At 41.1% G+C, this 23,252-nt stretch overlaps 1 protein-coding gene across 7 annotated transcripts in view; it reads right to left on the bottom strand.

The window, feature by feature from the left end:
- RGS20 (regulator of G protein signaling 20) overlaps window positions 1-23,252 on the bottom strand; it is a 77,864-nt gene that overhangs the window by 8,493 nt on the left and 46,119 nt on the right. For 6 of the 7 annotated variants that reach the window (XM_060287375.1, XM_060287371.2, XM_030859765.3 and 3 more), the window contains 2 exons: window positions 9,711-9,859; window positions 3,063-3,149 (listed from right to left, as the gene is read on the bottom strand). In XM_060287375.1, the coding sequence (XP_060143358.1) occupies window positions 3,063-3,149; window positions 9,711-9,859 (236 nt within the window). The remainder of the gene's footprint in view (window positions 1-3,062; window positions 3,150-9,710; window positions 9,860-23,252) is intronic. The other variant, XM_030859769.3, reaches the window with a different exon arrangement.

Genomic DNA, 23,252 nt, shown 5'->3' with positions numbered 1-23,252 from the left:
CCTGTGCTTAGCAGTCACTGCTCAGGGCTTTGCTTACTTTTTATTTGGTTTTGCTTTTCAGGTGCTTTGTCCTTTTCCTTACTTTCTTTGAGCCCAGTGTTGCAAAAACTTTTAGACTTATGCAAAATCTGTTCTTCTGTCTTGGGAAGGCCCCAGATGATCTAATCTGCCACACTGCCAAAGGCTCTCTCTCCATTTAGTTTTGGGGGGTAAACTGTACCGCCAAGAATTTGATATGTAGTGAACTTGTCCTAATTATATGATGATGATAGAAAAAACTCTCTCCCATATGCAAAGTTTACAATGTAAATTCTATGTCCTTTTCCTATCTTTAAGATGGATTATAAGTGACCCAGCAGAGAGACACCAGTGAAAAGCTGAAGGCCAGAGAGTTCCCTAGTGCTTCAGTGGTTAGGATTCCGGGCTTTCACTGCCATGGCCCGGGTTCAATCCCTGGGTGGGGAACTGAGATCCCATAAGCCGCGCTGCACAGCCAAAAAAAATAAAAAAGCTGAAGACCAGAAAAAATGGGTCATAGAAAGCGAGTAGTCAGCTGAGCCAGCAGTGAGACACAGACAGATAAACAGTCATTTCAAGTTTAGTTTCAAAGTTAGATTCAGTGTGTATAGATGAATCCTATGTAAGTACAACTGTGTGGAAATGCATAGATAGTTCCTTTGAGGATACGTAAAAAAACTGTTGATGGTTTATATTTGGAGATTGGGACAAGGTCTGGAGTAAGAGGACAACTGAGCTTTTATTGTAAAACTTTTGTATTGTCTGATTTCTGTTTTTTATAACAGGTGTTTAAGCTTTTCATCACGAAAAGAGTATTCTGTATGAAAACATAAATCTCTATCATAACCAGTAAAATTAGTTTTGAAAGAAATATATATATATACATGTTTTTTGGCTATGTGGCTTGTGGGATCTCAGTTACCCCACCAGGGATTGAACCCGGGCCACAGCAGTGAAAGCCCAGAATCCTAACCACTGAACCACCAGGGAACTCCCTGAAAGAAATATTTTAAAAGATGCTTAAAAGACAATTTAAAAATAGTAACTTAAAGCAATCTACATAAAAATACCAGATTCTTTTTAGATAGGTTAATTAAATTGGCAAGGCTTAGTAAAGAATGCTAAATTAAAAAAAAAAAGAATGCTAAGTTATGTTCCTTAAGTATGGGGATTCAAAATATATCTTCTTACTCCTTTTAATTTAAGAAATACATATAAAAGAATGACTGAAAAACTTAAGGGTAATCAGTAGTACCCTTTAAAAAGAGAGAGAGAGAGAGAGAAAACATGTCTTTTCCATAGTACCAAAGAACCTAGAAGCAAAGAAAGCACAGTTCATACAGTAAAAAAAAAAAAAAAAAAGGAAATAATTAGGGTGTATTGTAAGTAGATAGTCAACAAACATTCTAGAAGATTAAACATATCCGTAATCATCAAGACAACTGACCCAATGTAATTGGATTTTAATTCCCAGTTGAGTGACAGAGACTCAAACTGGGCAAAAATCCAACATAATGCTATTTTCGGGAAGCATACAAAATACTACCCAAAATTACAAATAGACAGGCAAAGATACGTGAGGGAAATGCAGATGAATACGATTAATATCTAAATAGAAATGGAAGCAAAAGGCATCAAATTGGATAAACAGTCATTTTATATTATTGGATATGATTGAGAACAAATAATGGCCGATATACATGGAATCGTTCCCTCTTGCCTGGCTCTGTTCTCAGTGCTTTACTGGTTACTCAGTGCTCACGACAACCCTTCTTTGGCTGAGTCACAATACACTGTTATTATCCCCATTTTACACACAGGGAAACTGAGGCAGAATGTGGCTGCTAAGTGCCCAAGGTCATACAGGCAGGATGGACAGAGCCAGAACCAGATGAGGGCTTTCTGGTTCCAGACAGTACTCAAAGCCTCAAGCCTCAGTGCAGAATACAGTATACTGAACTAATATATAAGGGAAAAGCTGTTTTTAACAGACTCATCAATTGTGGAAGATTTTAACATGCATCCTAGACTCTGAAATATCTGGGTAAAAATAAATAAAATAAAGAATGAAGAAAAATATTTTAAGTAAACTTTTAGGTTACTTGTTTTTTTCCCCCCTCAAAAATAAATAATTTAAGACAAGACCTATTTGAACAATGCTTTTAGGATATTTGTCTATTGCCTGCAGTTATATTGGCATAACACAAAGAAAAGGAATAAGAATAGGTAAGTGGAAGTAAATCCATAGATAATACAGGAAGGAAAAAAGACAATTTTAAAATTTGGCATTATGGAAAGTAATTTGTGTGTTTTTCCAACTTTTTTCTCAAAATACTTAAAAAATAATACATTTACTGAAGTATATTTATAGTTAAGAAAAAAAATGGACCTTTAAAATTTTCCTGAAACCCTAACTTGTGTATTTCATTATGTTCTTTTATTTAAAAAAGTAAATCACATAAAAATAAAATGACATCATAAGTTTTGCCAAGAAGCATCAATTTCTATTTGTGATTAACAGGCATTAGATTAACAGTGGAACTGATTTTTCTCCCTGTCACACAATGAATTAAAAGGAATTCTGCAGGGACTTCCCTGGTGGTCCAGTGGTTAAGACTCTGAGCTCCCAGTGCAGGGGGCCTGGGTTCAATCCCTGGTTGGGGAACTAAGATCTTGCATGCCTCACGGCATGGCCACTAAATAAATAAATAAATAAATAACTTTTTTAAAAAAAAGAATGCTGCAGTGAAAATGTGATGCAACATTATGATTTGATATTATTAAATTGCAGTTAGAGAAACTGTGTGTTCTATTGAAACAAAAATACACACAAAAAAATCTGGTTGAGAATCTACGAGAGGATGGACGTTCACTAAACTTATTTTGATCATCATTTCATGCCGTATACAAGTCAAATCATTATGCTGTTCTCCTTAGGCTTACACGGTGCTGAATGTCGATTATACCTCAATAAAACTGGAAGGAAAAAATAATAAGGTTGGCATTTCTGTCGATTTAGTGAGCTAAACACTATGAAATTTTACCTTTCTTCACAGATGGGAAGGTCCTCTGTTCTGAGTTCATAGGAAGCACTCCTGAGTCTCTGTTCCTCTTGGTTTCTAACAGTGAGACTGCAAGAAATAAGACAAACACGTGTTAGTTGAGATCATTCTGTATCAAGGAAAGATTTTTTACAAATATTTCAGAGAACTCCAGCTTACCAAGTTGAATTAATTTCTTTTCTTGATAAAAGTGACAATTCTTTGTTTTCTTAAGAAAACCAAAAGTATGACAATAAACTATTAGCAAAATTAATTCTATTTATAATACTATGGTCTACACTCATTGAGAGAGTTTACATTTAGAATAATATTTCTTTTCATAAAACATGTCCATTAGAAAGTAGTAAAAAGATCAGATTTTCAGGAATGTTTTCGGTTTTCATTTTGTTTCCTGAACCTTGAAAAAAGGTATACATTCTCCAGACTTTGTTTCCCAGTGAAAATGGAGATTTTATGTATTTACAGGCACACATATGAAAGTATGAAAGAAAGCCAGGAAAGTGTACAATCAAAATCTCTATTGTATCTTTCAAGGGAGTTTGTTTCCTTATACACGTTTTGTACCTTCATTTGTAAATTTATTCCAGGTATTTCTGTTGTTATAGTAAATGGAATTTTCATTTCCATCTCATCTTCTAACTTTATTGCTTGTACGTTTGAAGGTAATTTGTTAATAGCTTTACTGAACCATCATTTTTACATCATAAAGTTGCGTCTTTAAAGTGTACAACTCAGTGTTTTTAGCATAATCACAAGGTTGTATGACCCTCACTATCTAATTTCACAACATTTTCATTACCCCGAAAGGAAGCCCCAGACCTGTTGGCGGCCACTGCTCATAACACACTACCTCTGACCTACACCAGCCCTCAACATACACTAATCTGCTTCCTGTCTCTAGAGATATGTGTATTCTTTTTCATTGAATGAAAGATTCTTTAAATTCTACAGTGCTTTACAATTTTCAGAAGTTTCACACACATGATTTCATACAATCCCATAGTAGCCCTTTTCTCCGCCACCCCTCTATGGCCGCTTCCCCTTCCCTCTCCCCAGTGGTAACCACTAGTTTGTTCTCTAAGACATGTCTATTCTGGATCACACCATATGTGGTCCTTGGTGGCTGGCTTCTTTCACTTGGCATACTGGTTTAAGGTTCATTCATGTTGTAGCATGTTTCACTATGTTATTCCTTTTTGTGCCTGAATAACATTCCATTGCCTGTGTATATCACAATTTGTTATCCATTCATCAGTTGATGAACAGTTAGGTTGTTTGCATGTCGGGGCTATTTGTAAATAATTCCACTATGAACAGTCATGTACAGGATTTTGTGTGGCTGTCTGTTTTTATTTCTCTTGTGTAGACACCCAGGAGTGGAAATGCTGTCATGTCGTAACTCTATTGTTAACATTTTGAGGAAGGCCCAAACTGTTCTCCAAAGCAGCTGCACCATCTCACATGCCCACCAGCAACGTTGGAGGGAGCCAATTCCTCCACACCCTTGCCAACACTTACTGTTGTCTGTCTTTCTTATTCTAGCCATTTAGGTGGTTATGAAGTGGTATCACATTGTGCTTTTGATTTGCATTTTGCTAATGACTCATGACATTTGAGCATCTTTACAAGTATTTATCATCTAGTTGTACATCTTCTTTGGAGACATATCTATTCAGATCCTTCACCCATTTTTAAATTGGTTTGTCTTTTTATTTTTGAATTGTAAGAGTTCTTTACATTCTGAAAGCTATTATTTTTTGTTAATTTGATTTCTCTCTTTTGTGTTTGTGTCAGCTTAGCAACAATTCCCCTGGCATTCTCAAGGGAATTCTCTTATCATCAGCAAACAGGGAGCTTTTCCTCTTCTTTCCCAATTCTTAGGCCTCCCGTTGTTTTTTCTTGTCTGATCCCTAAAGCACAGTGTTGAATAGTAGGGAAGATCCTGGACAGCCTTGCCTTGTTCTTTTTTTAAAAAATTAATTTATTTATTTTTGGCTGCGTTGGGTCTTCGTTGCTGTGCATGGGCTTTCTCTAGTTGCAGCGAGTGGGGGCTACTCTTCGTTGCAGTGCGTGGGCTTCTCATTGCGGTGGCTTCTCTTGTTGCGGAGCACGGGCTCTAGGCACGCAGGCTTCAGTAGTTGTGGCACGCGGGCTCAGTAGTTGTGGCTCATGGGCTCTAGAGCGCAGGTTCAGTAGTTGGGGCACATGGGTTTAGTTGCTTTGCGGCATGTGGGATTTTCCTGGACCAGGGCTTGATCCCATGTCCCCTGACTTGGCAGGTGGATTCTTAACCACTGTGCCACCAGGGAAGTGCCCCTTGCCTTGTTCTTGATTTTAGCAGGAATGCTTTTAGTTTCCCATTAATATCAAAATGGATTTTTATCATTGATTAGTTGAGTTTGCTTTATCTTACTATTGCCTCTGTACTGTCTTTTCTATTCTTTCATTATGCCTTTCCTTAACATTCTTTACACCATTTTATAAAAGTCTTTTATTCTATTTTCAGGCATTTATGAATTTTCAGTAATTGTGTGTTTGTGTGTAGTTCTATTTTTCTTTAAGTGCAGTCATTAGACATGCAGGAACTCCTTTTTCTTGTTGCTTTCATGACGCCAGGGCTAAAGTTTCAGTAAATGATGGTTTCTTAAAACAAAAACAAAAACGAATTTGAAAGGCATCTGGGTGGTACTCTCTCTGCAGGAGTATTAATACTGCCCGATGTCATAGACTTCTTTTGTAAGAGAAAATAGTACTACACAGTGGGTATGAAAAAGCAAAGAGGAAAAGGAAGGATGAATTTGACACAAGATTCTTAAAAGAACTGTAAGTTGTATTATGAATAAATAATGCAAGAGGTACTTAAGCTTTGGCATTTTTTCCATGTCTCATTTTTTTAAAAGTAGGAATATTTCTTAGGAGACAATGTGTTCTTGAAAAACAGTAATATATTTCGTGTCGACTTTTTGAACCTGAATTTATTTTTATTGCTAAAGTAGAATAAGAAAATGTTGATAGAAGCCAGAATAGTTGCTCACCACTTTGAAGAAATATTCAATAAAAGAAGACCCCTGCTTAGGTCTCTTTCGGTAAAGTTTAGAGTTGTTATAAAGAGGAAAAAATTCTTCAGTCTTCTAGAAAGGAAAACAAAAAGTTTATTTTCAAGAGATAAAGACTCTGCATGACTCCTTTTATAAAATGAAATGCCTGAAGGCCAGAAAGCAGGATTCTGAGAAAGATAATACAAGGGCTTAGAAAACTAATTCCCATTTACCTTTCTTAAAAATGGACTCTTGTAAACGAATAAAAAAAATCACTCTGAAAAAAAAAATGGACTCACTGTGTACTCTCAACATGGATAAATCTCAAAAGCACGTTGTGAAAAAAATCAAGGAAATCAAATATTGGAACAGTTGAAGTTTTCCACGCACTTTTTCCCCAACCTATTTCCCCCTTTCTTCTCCTGAGATAACCAGCACACTTATTTTTTTGTTTTTTATCATTACCATTCACAGTTACCCTACCCTCTCTAAAAATGTATAAATAAATAAATAAAAATATACAGATATGCACATACTTCCAAACTTTGTAAATATGCATTGCTTTACAAGTTGCTTTTTCTCCTTTAGAAGCACATGCATTTAAAAGCCGGATGGTGTCACATTACATAACTACACCACAAAGCATCTATCCAGATATTTTCAGTTTTTCTCAATCAGATTAATGCTGCTATGACCCCTCTCACAGGATGAATCATGATGCAATGAATGTTCATGTACAAGTCTTTGGATGAAATGTGTTTTTAGTTTTCCTGCTAGCACATTTTAATATTTTATTGTAGCCAAATTTATGAATCTCTTCCTTTTACAGATTTTCCTTTTTCTTTTTAAAAGTAATTCTTCCCAACACCAAGATCATAAAGATATTATCTTGTGTCTTCCTCTTGGATATTCACGTTTAGGCTTTTAAGCCATCTGGAGTTGATCTTGGGAGATTAATTTTTTACATGATGCAATATAGGAATATAAATCTGTTTCTATGGATTTGGATACCAGGTAGGGTGACCAGCCTTCCCAGTTGGTCTGGGGCTCATGGGTTTGCAGCGACATAGGACTTTCAATGCTGAAACGAACCAGGCAACTGGGATGAGCTGGTCACCTAATGCCAGGAATCTGGGTATTTGTACAATAGCTCATTCTTTCTTTTGCTAAAGCCACCTTTGCTATATGCTGATAAAGTCTTCAGTATTTTTTTTTAATTTTTAAAAATTTTTAATTTTTTTTGGCTGCAGGCTTTCTCTAGTTGTGGTGAGCGGGGGCTACTCTTTGTTGCAGTGCGTGGGCTTCTCTTGTTGTGGAGCATGGGCTCTAGGCATGTGGGCTTCAGTAGTTGTGGCATGCGGGCTCTAGAGCGCAGGCTCAGGAGTTGTAGCACACGGGCTCAGTAGTTGTGGCACGCGGGCTTCAGTAGTTGTGGCTCGTGGGCTCTAGAGTGCAGGCTCAGTAGTTGTAGCACGTGGGCTCAGTAGTTGTGGCTCACAGGCTCTAGAGCACAGGCTCAGTAGATGTGGCGCATGGGCTTAGTTGCTCCGCGGCATGTGGGACCTTCCCATACTGGGGCTTGAACCCGTGTCCCCTGCACTGGCAGGCAGATTCTTAACCACTGCGCCACCAGGGAAGCCCCAGTATTTCTCTTATTGCCTTCCCTTGATGTGGAAAAATCGATGTTCCATTTCTGACTGAGCATAAATACTATTAATTTTGAAAGAAAATGTTATAGTTTTGTCCTAAGAAAGACCGAGGTATTTGATTTGTTGATTGTTAACACGAGGTTATTTGTTTATGGCTCTGGATTTACACTTTCTAACACAAAATTAATACCAAGTTTTACAGCTGCTTTTGTATTCATCAGTGTTACCTGTTCCCCATGACTGCCCTCTGGGTTCAGTTTTTGCCCTTTTTACCCTTGAATACATCCTTAGTTCTTTAGGGAGGGTCTGCAGGCAGTTACCTCTCTTGACCTTTGTATGTCTGAAAATGACTTATTTTACCTACACTCCTGAGTTATAGTTTGACTAAGTTTTCTGTTACTTTGCTCCCGTACTTTGAAGACGTTGCTCTCTTGTCTTTCGTAGACACACATACCACGTGCTACACGGGTGCTGGCTGTGATGAGGATGTCCAGGTACAGATTTATATTTTATTCGCCCTGGTTGACGTTAGGAGGAGGAGGCTGCTCTGGGACCCATCACCACCTGTCGCCCATACACCATCAGTCCCAGACATTGTTCAGGCCATGGTCCCCACCTCCTGTGCCATCCCAAGGCACCAGAGCAGGGAAGGGGGGATGGGGTAAATGCCAGGCGGCATCCCTCCTGCACAGGGACACCTTTGCACACCTCTCAGGCATCATCTCACTGAGCCTGATGAGCAGAGTGAAAGGGTGGAAAAGGGGCCTCAGTGCAGTCTCTTCACCCCTGGTAGGTCCCCTCCCCGACTACCGGGGGTCCTGGACACCTCGGTGCGTCAGGGGTGCCAACGCGCCCTTTCCTCCCGTCTCCTGCCGGGTCCTCTAGACCCCTTGTCAGGGCTGAAGGCTCACTTTAAACTCTGGGCTGCTAGGCTCTGGTCAGCCACTCCCCCCCATATTCCCACTTGAGTCTGGGGTTCCGTCCCGAATGGACAGACCTCCCAGCATCAGGGTAACATCCATCCTCAGAGGCACCGGCCTGGAACTTTATGGAAATTAACACCAGCCCGAGGCAAGCAGGAACAGCCCAAACCGTCCTGGACTTTTCACCTTCAGCCTCCAGCCCGCCCACCCCCAGTTCTAATGGTTCTACTTCCCTGATCAATCCCAGTTTTCCTTCTTCTCCACGGGCTAGTGAGGTCTGGTCTAACTTGCAGTCAAGCCCAAATAAATTTACAATCATTGAACTGCCTAAAGCTACGCACACATTTGGCTGTCACGAAGCACGTTTCATATCCAAGATTTCAGAAGTGCAACCTAGCGTTCCTGTGATTTCTGGGTGTAAATCAGCCCCGTTTCTCCAGATCTTCAACAGTGACTCAAACGCTCAAGTTGTATCTCTTTTTTTAAAGCAATGATTGTGTATCTTCCACTACTAGTAAGTGAGTCTATATTTTTAGATTTTCCTCTCTCTGTCAAGCTTAGTTTTTGACATTTTTCTTTATTAAAAAACAATATTAATAAAACAGAAGCAGCGGAATATAAAATGCAGGCTCATTCTCCTTCATAACGCTAGACTTAAAGACCCAGATTAAATTCTAAGTCCTCCATGAAGCCTTTGTTACCGACTGGAGGGCCTTGAGTTCACTCCTTTCTGCCCAGATAGTAATATTCAATCGTCAGCTGCCTTAGGTTGTTCTTTAGATATTTGATATACATTAGTTAGCCTGATTTCAGGGATTTGCATAGGTCTCTCCAGAGCTAGGACGCAGCCGCCTCTTGGGTTTGTTTGTTTGTTTTTGTTGTCGTCCTTTACAGAACCCACATCAGAGGCAGGCATGTAGCAGTTGCTTAAAAGCACTTACTGCATTCATCGCAAACTGGCACCATTCAGGGTACCGTTTTCCTACCGGGAGCGCGATCATGAAAAGCCGCAAACCTTACCAAGAGCAGCTACAGCAGCAGCACCAGCAGAAGCAGCAAGCGTTGGGCCCCCGGTTCCCCACTCCGCGCGGGCCTGGGGCGGCGGCTGCGGGCCCCTGGGCGGCGCACACCTGCCGCTTTCGCATCTCCACGCGTTCTGATCCCATCGGCTGCAACAGGGAAAGTGAAAGGGGGGCGGGGGCAGACTTAGCACCACACAAGCTGGAGATTCCGATTCCGTTGTCGTTTGGATCATTGAGAAGATGCAGCGTGACTCTCTCCAGATCATTTCTGCTAATTTTGGTAAAATTTGGTGCTTACAATCCGTTCATTGACCAAACATTTATTCCCTGTCTGGAAGCACTGTGATAAATTCTAGGAGTGAAACGACGAATGGGGGCTCCCTGTGCTAAGGCGCTCACAGTTGGGTCAGGGAGACAGACACCGGCATCACATCCCTCAGACATCGTGGTGAGGACCTACCACAGGTGCGTTTCACAGCTCGAGTCGCCCCCTGGCCCCCGCTGGACCATCGTGAGGACGGGGGCAGTTACAGGGGCAGCTGGATGGCAGCTGCAAAGCCCTTGGAGCCGCGCCCATGCGCAGTCCTGCTCAGGGGTGCCCGGGATGCGAGCCCGGCTCAGGACAGTGACCCACACCCATCCTGCCACCTGCAGGGACGGTGCCATGGCCTTCTTCCCTGGGCATTGCGCGGTCGGAAAACGCTTCATCCCTCGCCTTGCCTGAGAACTACAGGAATGGTTGAAGGAGAGAAATATAAACGCAGCATAGGAAACGAGAAATTGCTGTGTCCGTTTTAATTTTTGATACAATTGTTTGAGTTGTTGGTAGGTTAAAAAAAAAATCCAATCTGTGTTAGAGAACCTTAAATAGATCCTTGGAATCAAATTCTGAATTTGATATTCTATTCCAACATTAGATTTATCTATCCCTACTATTACTTATCCTTATATGCTGTTGGACTTTGTTTTAATTATCATACTTTTATTGTATGTTTTCATATTGGGTAAGTTAAATTCTCTTCATGAATTAAAACCAGGGAGTTCCCTGGTGGCCTAGTGGTTAGGATTCTGGGGTTTCACTGCTGTAGCCCGGGTTCAATTCCTGGCCGGGGAACTGAGATCCCACAAGCTGCCATGGCACAGCTAGGGAAAAAAAAAAAAGGTTATAAATTAAAACCAAAACCCCTTTTTGGCTGTTCTTGCCTGTTTGTGTTCCAGTGGAATTTTGGAATCAACTCACCAATACCATGTGGGAATCTGATTAGGACCACACTGGATTTACGAGAAAGATTTGCGAGAAATGACATCTGTTTCAGTACCTATCAGGGATGACTGTGTAATAGGGAAGAACCATTGCTCTATTACAAGTTCATCACTAAAGGGATGTTGCCTGTAAGCTTAAAGGATACATAACAGCCCATCTCTGAGAACCCTGCCTCCCAGGTAATGAGCGTTAAGCTAAAATACCCTTGTTTAGCTCACAAGAAACATCCTGACCAGGCCCACCTGTGGATGGCTGCAGGAAAAAAGAAACTCACACAGCCCCGTCCGGAGGCGGGCTAGAACCAGGAAGTGCTCGACTTTACGCCCTCCTCCTTGAGTATAAAAGAAGCCTGAACTCTGGTTTGCGGAAAATGGTTCTTTGAGACCTTAGTCCACCGACTTCTTGGTCTGCTGGCTCTCCGAAGTTGTTCCCTGCCTCACCAGCCCGTCTCTAGATTTATTGGCCTGTCCTGCGGTGAGCACAGGAGCTTGGACGGTAACTACTACTCAGGATTGGCCCTTGTCTTTTAATCATCCTGGGATGTAAGTTCCAAGACAGAACGAGAGACCCATCAGAGGGATTTACTGTCCCTTCCTCCACAGCCAGAACAATGCTTACAACACCGTCCACAGCGCCCAGCCTGGGTGGTCCAGCCTCCTGAGTGGACCCCTTTGAATGGCCCTGGGGGAGAAGCTGGGCTCCTCTGGCATCATGTTCTCACCGCATCCGTGGCATTTCAGTGGAGCCAGAGACTGACAATGGTTTCACTTCATTCAGGACACGGAGAGGCAAGGACACGCCAGCACAGTGTCCAAACAAAGGTGCTTTCAGCCAAAGATGCTCCGGGTAACTTATTTTCTCAGAGATACTGATGCACCTTGCCTCATTAAAAACAAAATCCCCATTGCTTCTCAGAAGAAGGAAGGATTGTGACGTGGTCATGTCAGTGGGTTTCAACGTCTTTGCGAGACTGGGTCTCTGCAGTCGGTCATGAAATAGCTATTCATTTAAACCCTGTCTTATGTACAGTTCAAGAGTTATCCTCAAACAGGTTCTGCATATTTTTGATAGTTTTTTTTTCCTGAATATTTTAGAGGTCAATTTTTGCTGCTGTTGTAAATACCTCCCCCCGCCCCATGTTTCTAAATAGTTACTTCAGAGTCTAGGAAGGCTAATGACACTCTATCTGACCTACTGACTTCTCTTAGTTTTACGAGTCTTCCTGTTAATTCTCGTTAGAATCTCTTGTTTCCTAGTTAGGTACTGTCTGTAAATAATCACACTTTACTTTCTGTCCCTTTCCAAGGTATATACCTCTTTCCTCTCCTTGGTCTTACCTCACTGGCTAGGAAGTTCAGTAAATATTGAAAAGTAGAAATACTGTCAGGCACTTTTGTTTTCTTCATGACTTTAATGAGGAGACTGACAGTATTTTCCCTGTGTGTGTGATGTGTGTCGGAGGTTTCTGGGAGAAGATAACTTTACCAAGTTAAGCAAGTTTTCTTATATTGCTTTTACATAGTATAAAATAAGTTGTGCCAGCCTATCTTAATAGTTAACATATTTTATTTGTTCGTACCCACCTATTTCTTTGTAAATACAGTTGTCCCTCAGCACCCATGGGGGACTGGTTCCAGGACCCCCAGGATACCAAAGTTCACAGATGCTCAAGTCCCTTACATAAAATGATGTGGTATTTGCACATAACCTGTGCACATCCTCCTGGACGCTTTAAATGATCTCTAGATTACTTGTAATACCTAATACAATGTAAAGGCCATGCGAATAGTTGCCAGTGCAGGGCAAAATTCAAGTTTTGATTTTTGGAACTTTCTGGAGTTTCTCCCAGTATTTTTGATCTGAGGTTGGTTGAATCCACAGATGCAGAACCTGGGGATAAAGACTGCCAGCTTACCTGGAAGAATCTTGATTTAGTGAGTAAACTCTTAGAGAACATCACAAGGTTGCTCATGACTGAATATAGCCTTCAGAAAGCAGAGGCAAATCTCATCAAAGTCTGTTCTTATACACTTTTTTTTTTTTGTGGTACGCGGGTCTCTCACTGCTGTGGCCTCTCCCGTTGCGGAGCACAGGCTCCGGACGCGCAGGCTCAGCGGCCATGGCTCACGGGCCCAGCCGCTCCGCGGCATGTGGGATCCTCCCGGACCGGGGCACAAACCCGTGTCCCCTGCATCGGCAGGCGGACTCTCAACCGCTGCGCCACCAGGGAAGCCCTGTTCTTACACACTTTTGAAAACAGCTTTATTGAGGTCTAACAGACATGCATAAATGGCACATGTTTATTGATGTTTTGACATGTATATATACTTGTGACACCACGACCACAGTCAAGACCACATCGTCAAGCTCAAAAGTTTCTTCACATCACTTGGGATCCCTCCCTCTTGGATCCCGGCCCCAGACAGTCACTGATCTGCTTTTTCTTACTATATATTAATTTGCATTTACTAGAATTCTATATAAATGGAATCATACGACATCTACTCTTTTTTATCTGGCTTTCTTCATTCAGCATAGTTATTTTGTGATTGTTGTATTGTTCATTCCTTTGTATTTCTGAGCAGTATTCCATTGTATAGATGTGCCACAATTTCCTTATCCACTCACGTACTGATGGACTTATACCTTTTTGATAGTTGCTGGAAAGATTATATATATATCTCATTGTCTTCTTTTGAACGTGAAAGTCTTTCATCAGACAAAATGAGAGGTGTATGTCGCTGAGACTGTGTTAAAAGGTACTGCACTGTTTACAGTTGTAACGTGTTTCTCCAGTGTGTTCTTCCACATTGACTAATGCTTGCTGGTTATGTTCTTTTGGCATTTGTATTGGATTAGTCCTGGGATGTTAACCATTTTCCTAATTTATAATCCCTCGTTTCTTTTCTCAGTGTTCTATGTCTCAGTTCATCTTTGTAGAGTCTCAACTTGGTGTCAGAATCTATTTAATTTTTCCTCTGAAGGTAATTACAGTTTCTTGTATGGTTTCTTGGAATTCTCATACATGGTTCAGTAATTCTGACAACTTAAATCATTTAAAGCTTTAAATACACAAGTACACAGAAACATATGCCATTCCTATAAAATTTACGAACAAGCTATCATCTCTCAGTTCCTCAAAATTCTAAATTAATAGGCATGGTTTTCACTCAGTCACTAGCTGTTGGAATGTTTAGTGGCAGGAGTGGTCGTGATACCCAGGCCCTGCTGAGCAGTGGTGAAATATAACAGCCTGAGAGGAAGCTAAAAATGTTAATAAAACATGAATATAAAGATAAGCAAAATGTTGATAATTGTTGAAGTTGTGTCATTGACCATGGCATTTGTTATACTAGCCTCACTACATTTATGTATGTTTGAAAATTTTCCTTAATGAAGTTTCCAAAATGTCAAATTCTATCGCATTAAAAAAAAGATCTTTTGAGATGATCACATGAATTTCTTCCTTTGAATAGTTAATGAAATGAATCACATTAATGCATTTCTTTTTTTTTTTTTTGGCCGCACTGGGTGGCGTGTGGGATCTTAGTTCCCTGACCAGGCATCGAACCTGAGCCCCCTGCAGTGGAAGCACAGAGACCTGACCACTGGACCGCCAGGCGAGCCCCAAATGCATTTCTTTTTTTCTTTTTAATTAAATTAATTAATTAATTTGGCTGCATTGGGTCTCCGTTGCTGCGCGCGGGCTTTCTCTAGTTGTGGCGAGCGGGGGCTACTCTTTGTTGCAGTGCGCGGGCTTCTCATTGCGGTGGCTTCTCTTGTTGCGGAGCACGGGCTCTAGGTGCGCAGGCTTCAGTAGTTGTGGCATGTGGGCTCAGTAGTTGTGGCTCGCGGGCTCTAGAGTGTAGGCTCAGTAGTTGTGGTACATGGGCTTAGTTGCTTCGTGGCATGTGGGATCTTCCTGAACCAGGGCTCTAACCCGTGACCCCTGTGTTGGCAGGCGGATTGTCAACCACTGTGCCACCAGGGAAGCCCCCCAAATGCATTTTTTTTTTTTTAAATGTCCCAACCTTCACGCTGATCTGAAGGAAGTCAGTTTTTTTTTTTTTTAATTTTTATTTATTTATTTTTATTTTTATTTTTGGCTGTGTTGGGTCTTCGTTTCTGTGCGAGGGCTTTCTCTAGTTGCGGCGAGCGGGGGCCACTCTTCTTCATCGCGGTGCGCGAGCCTTTCACTGTCGCGGCCTCTCTTGTTGTGGGGCACAGGCTCCAGACACGCAGGCTCAGTAGTTGTGGCTCACGGGCCTAGTTGCTCTGCGGCATATGGGATCTTCCCAGACCAGGGTTCGAACCCTTGTCCCCTGCATTGGCAGGCAGATTCTCAACCACTGTGCCACCAGGGAAGCCCCCAAATGCATTTCTTAATGCTGAATCACACTTACCTTACTAAGTAAACTCTTGTTGGGTCTAAAAGATGATTATTCTTTTATTATACTGCTGAAATTGATTTGGTAATGTTTTTTAGGGAGTTTTAAAATCTATTTATCTTTGTTTTTTACTAAGTGAATTATTTTTTCCCTGAAGATACGTAGAATCTGCTGGTAAAATTACTAGAACCTTTCAGGTGTGGCTTGCTGACGATGTTTTCAATTTACTCTTTGATTTCCGTTCTTTTCATAGTTTCTTCCTGGCTTTGAGTCAATATGGTATTTTTCATTTCCTGAAAAAAATCCATCCCTTTCGTCTAGTTTTCAAATTTACTGGAACTTTTCATTATTAGTCATCTTAACTGTCAGATCGAGATGCTTTAAATTACAGCAGGCTTGTTCAAAATGCAAATAGGTAGTTGCTTATGGGAGAGTTGCATATTTAGTGTCACTAAATATTTGTAGAGAATTAATTTTTTTTAACATCTTTATTGGAGTATAATTGCTTTACAATGGTGTGTTAGTTTCTGCTTTATAACAAAGTGAATCAGCTATACATATACATATGTCCGAGAATTAATTTTTAAAATGTCATAGCTAGTTAATATGAAGACTAACAACATATATTAAATGAATGCTACCTATTTACAAGATTTAAAAAATATGCCATTGTCAATTATGTTAGTTCGGTTCATCCTTTCAGACGTTGATATGTGGTCTGATTAGCCAAACTAGCTTGCATCTTTTTCTTCGCCTCCATCATATGTGTGGGAGAACTCCACACACATTTCATTTCCATTTGCTTTTTCTAAGGAAAATGGAATCAGTGCTCCTTTGCTATTGCTATTCTGTTCTTCCCCTGGTGTGTGTCTGGCACAGACTGCTGGCCGTCATTTCAGTGTCTGTTGGGCTGACCCAAGTGTGCCACATACACGAGGCCCCAGTAACTGGCTGCCTTTGCTTGAGGATCCCGAGGCTCAAAAGTTAGATGAATGTAAAACCAATGTCAGTGACCTCAGAAACATTTTCTATAATTTATGGCAGCCTGAGGAAATGGGAAAAACAGGTTGGCAGTTCATTAACTATTCGGATCTTAGCTAAGAGATAATCCTACTCAATCATTGCTTTTCCAGTCCTAGGAGCCCAGCATTCAAGAGAATTCTTTCAAAGTTCAAGCAAAAGCCAAGGTAAATAAGGTAAATTCTTTTTTTTTTTTTTGGCTGCACTGGGTCTTCGTTTTGGTGTGGTAGCTTCTCATTGTGGTGGCTTCTCTTGTTGAGGAGCACAGGCTCTAGGCGCGCAGGCTTCAGTAGTTGCGGTGCATGGGCTCAGTAGTTGTGGCTTGCAGGCTCTAGAGCGCAGGCTCAGGAGTTGTGGCGCATGGGCTTAGTTGTTCCGCGGCATGTGGGATCTTCCCGGACCAGGGATTGAACCCATGTCCCCTGCATTGGCAGGTGGATTCTTAACCACTGCGCCACCAGGGAAGTTCCCCAAGGTAAATTCTTAATCTTGATCGCAATCTTCTGGTAATTTGGAGTTGAAAGCAGTAACTAGTTAGAAAAAATTTTAACCAGACCATGATTAGCTCAGAAAAGTTATTTCTTATTTTCTGGTAAGCTTGAACTTGGTGGTTGGATTCCATGAATAGCTATTTATTTTCATTATGGTTTCCAAATTCTAAAAATAGCCATTATTGAATTACGCATTGGGAATATGATGAAACATCAAGTATTGTGTGAAAAAAATCTTTTCTCTTAGAAGGGCCTGAGACCTGAGTCCGTGTTCCATGAGGTGTAGAATCATAGACAAGATCCTGATGAAGGAGAACCAAGAACCTTACAGGACATACATTCAAAACCACCCTCAACGACCTTTAGAAACATAATCTTATCATCAGTAGGACATGATGGGCTCTGAAAGAGTTAAGCCAGAACATAAGGAAATTTGAGAGGAGAAATTCCTCTGTGTGTCCCGAGCTCTCTCTCTTTATAAAGACATCCTAATCCAGAATGACCTCATCTTCACTTGATTACATCTGCAAAAGCCCTTTTTCCAAATAAGGCCACATTTACAAGTACCGGGGTCAGGACTCTGTCTTAGCCCGTTAGGGCTGCCATAACAGAAGACCACAGACTCGGGGCTTATAAACAGTAGATATTTACTTCTCACAGTTCTGGAGGCTGGAAGTCTGAGATCAGGGAGCCAGCAGGTCGCAGTCTGGCGAGGGCACTCTTCCTGGTGGTTCAGAGCTGGCACCTTCCTGCTGTGTCCTCACAAGGAGAAGGGGACTAGGGATCTCTCTGGAGCCTTTTATGAGAGCATTCATCCCACTCATGAGGGATCCCAAGGGCTCCACCGACTATTACCATCGTCTTTAGGGGTTAGGATTTCAACCTATGAATTTTGTTGCAGGGGGACACGAACATTCAGCCATATTAAGACTTCAACATATTTTGGGGGGGGATACAGTTTAACCCACGACAATGTCTAACATAGTCAGGTGCTCCTGTGAAGCCATTTTAATGCTGCTTTCCAGAATGAATCATCCCATCCCCCACATCTTTAATCTAGAGCTGAGCTGATGAAACAAGGTGACACTTTACTAATGATGTTATATTAAAAGTCATTTTAAAAATGAAAATAACACACGCCCGTGGTAGGAAAAACCAGACAATACTGAAGGATTTGCTATGAAAACTCCTAAAGGAAAACATCATTATCTGTTTTTTGTATGTCCTTCCAGATAGCTACACACATTTACACACTTCTAAGAAAATGGGAGCAGAGTATGCACACCACCCCGTGCCTCTCTTTTTCACCTGACAAAGCACTGAGGTTCTTTTCACATTAGGACACGTGGTCTACTGCCCACACCGGAGTGAATTAGGTTTCTCCAACTTAAGTGTCTCAGAAAAGACAAAGGCACAACCCAAATGCTTTGCTTCTCGAGTAATGATTTGTTTCTACTGTGTTTGGGTATACCCAGATTATTTGTCCATTTATTCGAGAAATGAAAACAGAGGTAGAAAAGTAGAGTCTAATACCATCTTAAGGGATTCTCTTATCCCTTCTACGGGTGGGTTCAGTCATCACACTGAAGCGAGCACAGAAGGGCTGGAACCTCTGTGCTTAGAAGAGTGGATGGTAAGAAGAGGTTGGCTGAATGAAGGAACACTTCAAACAAAAACAGATGCTTTGTTTAACATCATACCTCATATAAAATAATGACTGTACTTCTGCTGTGCTAAAGAGCTTTACTGTACCATACACAGAAAACGTCGTTCCATTAACATCCCACCTGAAAGGTCTGATTGGTTGAGTGGCATTCAAGGCTAATTAAGAGAATAATGCTCGTATTTTTGTGGGGTTTTACAGATTACAGGAGACTTTTATACGTATCACCTAATTTCTTCCTTCCCACAATTTCGTTAGCCAGGAAAGACAGTTATTAATTCCTCTTTTCAGTAAAGAAACCAAGGCTTAAAGAGGCTTAACTCACCCCCTGAGGTGACACAGATGACCTGTAGCCCAGGTCACCGAGCCCTCAGCCAATGCTTTCTTCGTACCAGCCTGTCAGTCCAAGGGACTCTTTCAGAAATTTGATAGCTCAGTGCAGACACGTGCATTTTAAAATACACTAATGTGATAATAGTTCCAGTTATGATGCTTACTTTTACCTGAACATGGTCTAATCTATTTAATTTTTAGGCCAAAGGAGCTAAAGTGACTTGTCCACAGACACATGGCTAGTTGATAGCATATGTGGGATTAGAATTCACAAACACACACACAGAGTCATTCTTTCTCTCCAATGCATTATGCTGTTTCCCTTGAGACTGCACATATTTTTATTTTTTTATCTTTTACTTTAAAAAAAATTTAAACCATTTTTAAAAACTGAAGTATAGTTAATTTACAATGTTGTGTTAGTTTCAAGTGTACAGCAAAGTCATTCAGATATATATATATTTCAGATTCTTTTCCATTATAGGTATTACAAGATATTGACTAGAGTTCCCTGTGCCATACAGGAGGTCCTTGTTGGTTATCTATTTTATATATAGTAGCGTGTATATGTTGATCCCAAACTCCTAATTTATCTCACCCTGGTAACCATAAGTTTGTTTTCCATGTCTGTGAGTCTATTTCTATTTTGTAAATAAGTTCATTTGTATCACTTTTTTTTAGATTCCACATATAAGTGGTATCATATGATATTTGTCTAACTTACTTCACTTAATATATTTTTAGAAATGTTGACATGCACTTAGGTCTTTAGACATTCCAATCAGTTTTTTCATTTCTTTTGGCCCCAAATGCAGAAACCATTTGCAAATGAAATTGCAGATATAAGATTTCATCAAAGGCAAAATATTAATTTAAACCTGAGCTTGAAAATAATAAAACTAATTTTTAAAAAACAAACAAAAATCCCCAACAAAACATGAATACATGCTGGTGAACAATCAACTAGGCTTCTATCCGGAACACAGAGGTACACAGAGAAATCACAGCTCCTCTGAACTTTCCAATCCTCTTCCGACCCCCAGAAATAACCAGCTTTACGGTTTGATGTGGTTCTTTCCAGGACCACTTCTATGAAATTAAGAACGTGTAATTAACTTTAGTTTAAAACATAGTTTTAGTATGCTTATCTAAATGGCCTTGATGCTATGTGTGACCCTGTGCCGTATATTTTTTACTTTAAAAATGTCTCAGAAATCTTCCTGGACAGTACACGTAGCTCCATCTCATTCATTCAACAGTTGGCTAATATCTCATAGTTTAGATGCCTAGATGTATCACAATGTAACTACTGTTCCCCCCAGAGACCACAAAAGATTGGCAGATTTGATTATATACAAATGCTAAACTTCAGAGCCACGAGCAAATATAAACAAGGCTGCCCCCTGCCAAGTATGAGAAAGTTTAAGTATCAATAAGAATATTAACTGCAATGAACTGAAACATCATATGTGTGTACATCCGTGATTTCATAGTGATACTAAAACACTCACTGTTGCTTTTAGAAAATGTTAGGGAACCAACTGATTTTGAAAACTGGTAAATAAGGACAGAGAATCAAGTTTTTATTCTGCCTTTTCCTACACAAACATTACTTCAGGGTAATCCAAGAGTTGATAAGAAGTCTCTCTTTAGAAAAGTTTACTATCTAGTAAATGAAGGAGAATCTCCCTCCTGGACCTCAAGTATCCAGCCTCCTCTCACAGCACTATGCCAGGGCCGTCATTTTACCTTAGTTCTTCAGTCTCGCGCTGTAAAGACCCCTCCCGATATATTCTGGAGCCTGTTCGAACGACCGGGTCTTTGTTGCTGCTCTGTATTAGGAACAAAGCTCCTTTCCTCCGGAGCCACGTCTGTTCATTTTGCTGTTTTCTGAGCTTCCCTTGACTGGTACCAACGTGCATCAAAAGAACGCTCTTCCAGGAATATTCTCTGCACAGCATCCTCCAGAGACACTCACTTCCTTGTTCTCTGCCGTCATGTTTCTGAGCATTTAGCCCCACTTGCTCCTAATTTTAGCCTCCTTTTGGTCTTTCTACCTTCTAAGTTTTCCCAGCCTGGGGAAGCTTTTTCTAACATACTTCCCCTCTGGATGCAAAAGATGATGTTTCACAGATTCACGTTAGTTATAGGCTCTGCACTGACACTGCCTGCAGGGCGAGCACATCCAGGGTGTGCTCGGTGGAGGTGGTGACATGGTGGAGGGTTGGGTGGGCCTCCTGCAGGTTCTCCTTGGGGTCTGGTGCTCACCCCGGGGGTGGGGGTGGAGGAAGCTATGATGAGGTCCCTCTCAGCCCAAGCCCCTCACCCCTGGTAGGACTGGAAGGAATCCAGGGCACAGGCTGGGGAAGGGACAGTTAAAAGGGACTTGTTCGTGAGGGAGGAGGGCCAATCTGGTGTGCTGAGGGCGAGGCTTCCAGAACCCAGATGGGAGCTATTTCTGAGGATGAGGGGCTTTGAGGCTGATTAATCCGACAGGTCTTTTTTGGCTGTTGATTCTCTTTCATTCAAGAATCTACACAATGGGGGGCTTCCCTGGTGGCGCAGTGGTTGAGAGTCCACCTGCCGATGCAGGGGGTGCAGGTTCAATCCCTGGTCAGGGAACTAAGATCCCACATGCTGCACGGCATGGCCAAAAAAAAAAAGAAAAAAAAAGAATCTACACAATGGATAAACAACAAGGTCCTACTGTAGAGCACAGGGAACTCTATTCAATATCCTCTGATAAACCATAATGGAAAAGAATATGAAAAAGAATCTATATCTGTATAACTGAATCACTTTGCTGTACAGCAGAAATTAACACAGCATCGTAAATCAACTCTACTTCAATAAAATTAAAAAAGAATCTACACAATGGAGTTTGAAAAACAGACCAACTGAAAGCAGCAGGGAAGATTTCACTGCTGAACTCTCCCTGGGTTTAGCCACCTGCTCTGAAAACAGCCACAGGTGAATACATCTTTCTCTGAATCCCAGGCTCCAGGCATAAACACAGATCACCTGAAGCCAATTAAGACACAAACAGGCCCTCCGCCTGCTCTAGACTCCCACCTGTTATTAGCAGCTGGGAAATGAAACGAATTCAGCCAATGGCAATGTTTCTACTGTTTCTGGGATCTTGCAGTCAGCGGGTTTTAAGTCTGAGAATGCCGGCAGCTTATCCTGTGGCACACTCGTCACCAGAAAAACTCCAACTCACTCTGGCTCATGAAGTATTAAGGACGAGCTGGAATTACCTGCATTAACTTCAGCACAAATAGACCAAACATCAAATCGAAGCTGTGTCTTCCACTTCATACGACACAGAAAGCTAACAATTGTTAGTAGCTATAGTGGGTTTTAGAGGGAGAGAGCTTAACTCTTCCGCTGTGCAAAACTGTGAGTTCTCAAAATTTTCTCTTTTGGTTTTATTGTCTGAATAATTTCGGGACTATTTTAAGAAATGGCTGGTTCACTGTTCTCGTCAGGGAAGTCAACCGAAAGCTTAATAGTAACAGTAGACTTTTTAGAATTATGATTACTTCCAGATGGATGCTTACACATGTCCTGAGCTTTTAAAAAACTACTGACGTATGTGACCATCTGTTTTTCAGTGACTTTGAATGGAAATCTTTACTATTTTGTTGATCTCGCTGTCGCCAAGTTTGTAACTTGAACCACCAAAGGTTTTAAGGCTATGAGAGTCATGTCTTTTTCTTCTGTTGTTACTAAGTGAACATACTGTATGACTCAACCTTTACAACTGCCTTCGGGAATTATTAGAAATAATAAGAAAGTATGATTGGAAGGAAATTAATAAATTATGCATGCTTTTACTTGTTCTTTCTTAATACCAATCAACAATTACAGGGTATTTTGCCAAGTACTGACTGAAATCTTGACCATGGGCTTTCCGTACCCCAGGAGGCCATGGGAGTTTCTCAAGGAGACTGTAGGTGGCTGCCTTCCTGATGACCGCTTAGCCCAGGGCACCTCTGAAAGAACTGCACACTTATTAAATCTTTGCTGTGGGGCTGTTTCAGGCAATTTTCAAGTCGCTAAAGAGTGAGAATTCTCAGGTTTGGGTGAGAATTTCTGCTAGCTTTTTAGTATTTCCAGGAAATAAAGTAAAGCAAGGAATAGGTTCTCTAAGAAGAATTTCTGAGCCATCATTGCAAATTACAGAAAAAACAGGACAAAATATCTGCAACACGGAAAAATTCATGTCTAAGATGGAACTTATCATTCCTCGGGCAAACCCACCCATCCTCTCCCGCCTTCTACCTTGGTGAGCAGCGTTACTATCTGTCTAGTTGAAGTTACCCTCAACTTCCAACTCACAGCAAAACCGGAGGAAATCTACCTCCTGGATGTCCTTCTT

Source organism: Globicephala melas, chromosome 17 (genome assembly GCF_963455315.2).
Source record: "Globicephala melas chromosome 17, mGloMel1.2, whole genome shotgun sequence".
NCBI classification, from domain to species: Eukaryota; Metazoa; Chordata; class Mammalia; order Artiodactyla; family Delphinidae; genus Globicephala; species Globicephala melas.
The sequence above is the reverse complement of the archived record's forward strand: the minus strand, read 5'-3'. Positions and strand labels throughout refer to the sequence as shown.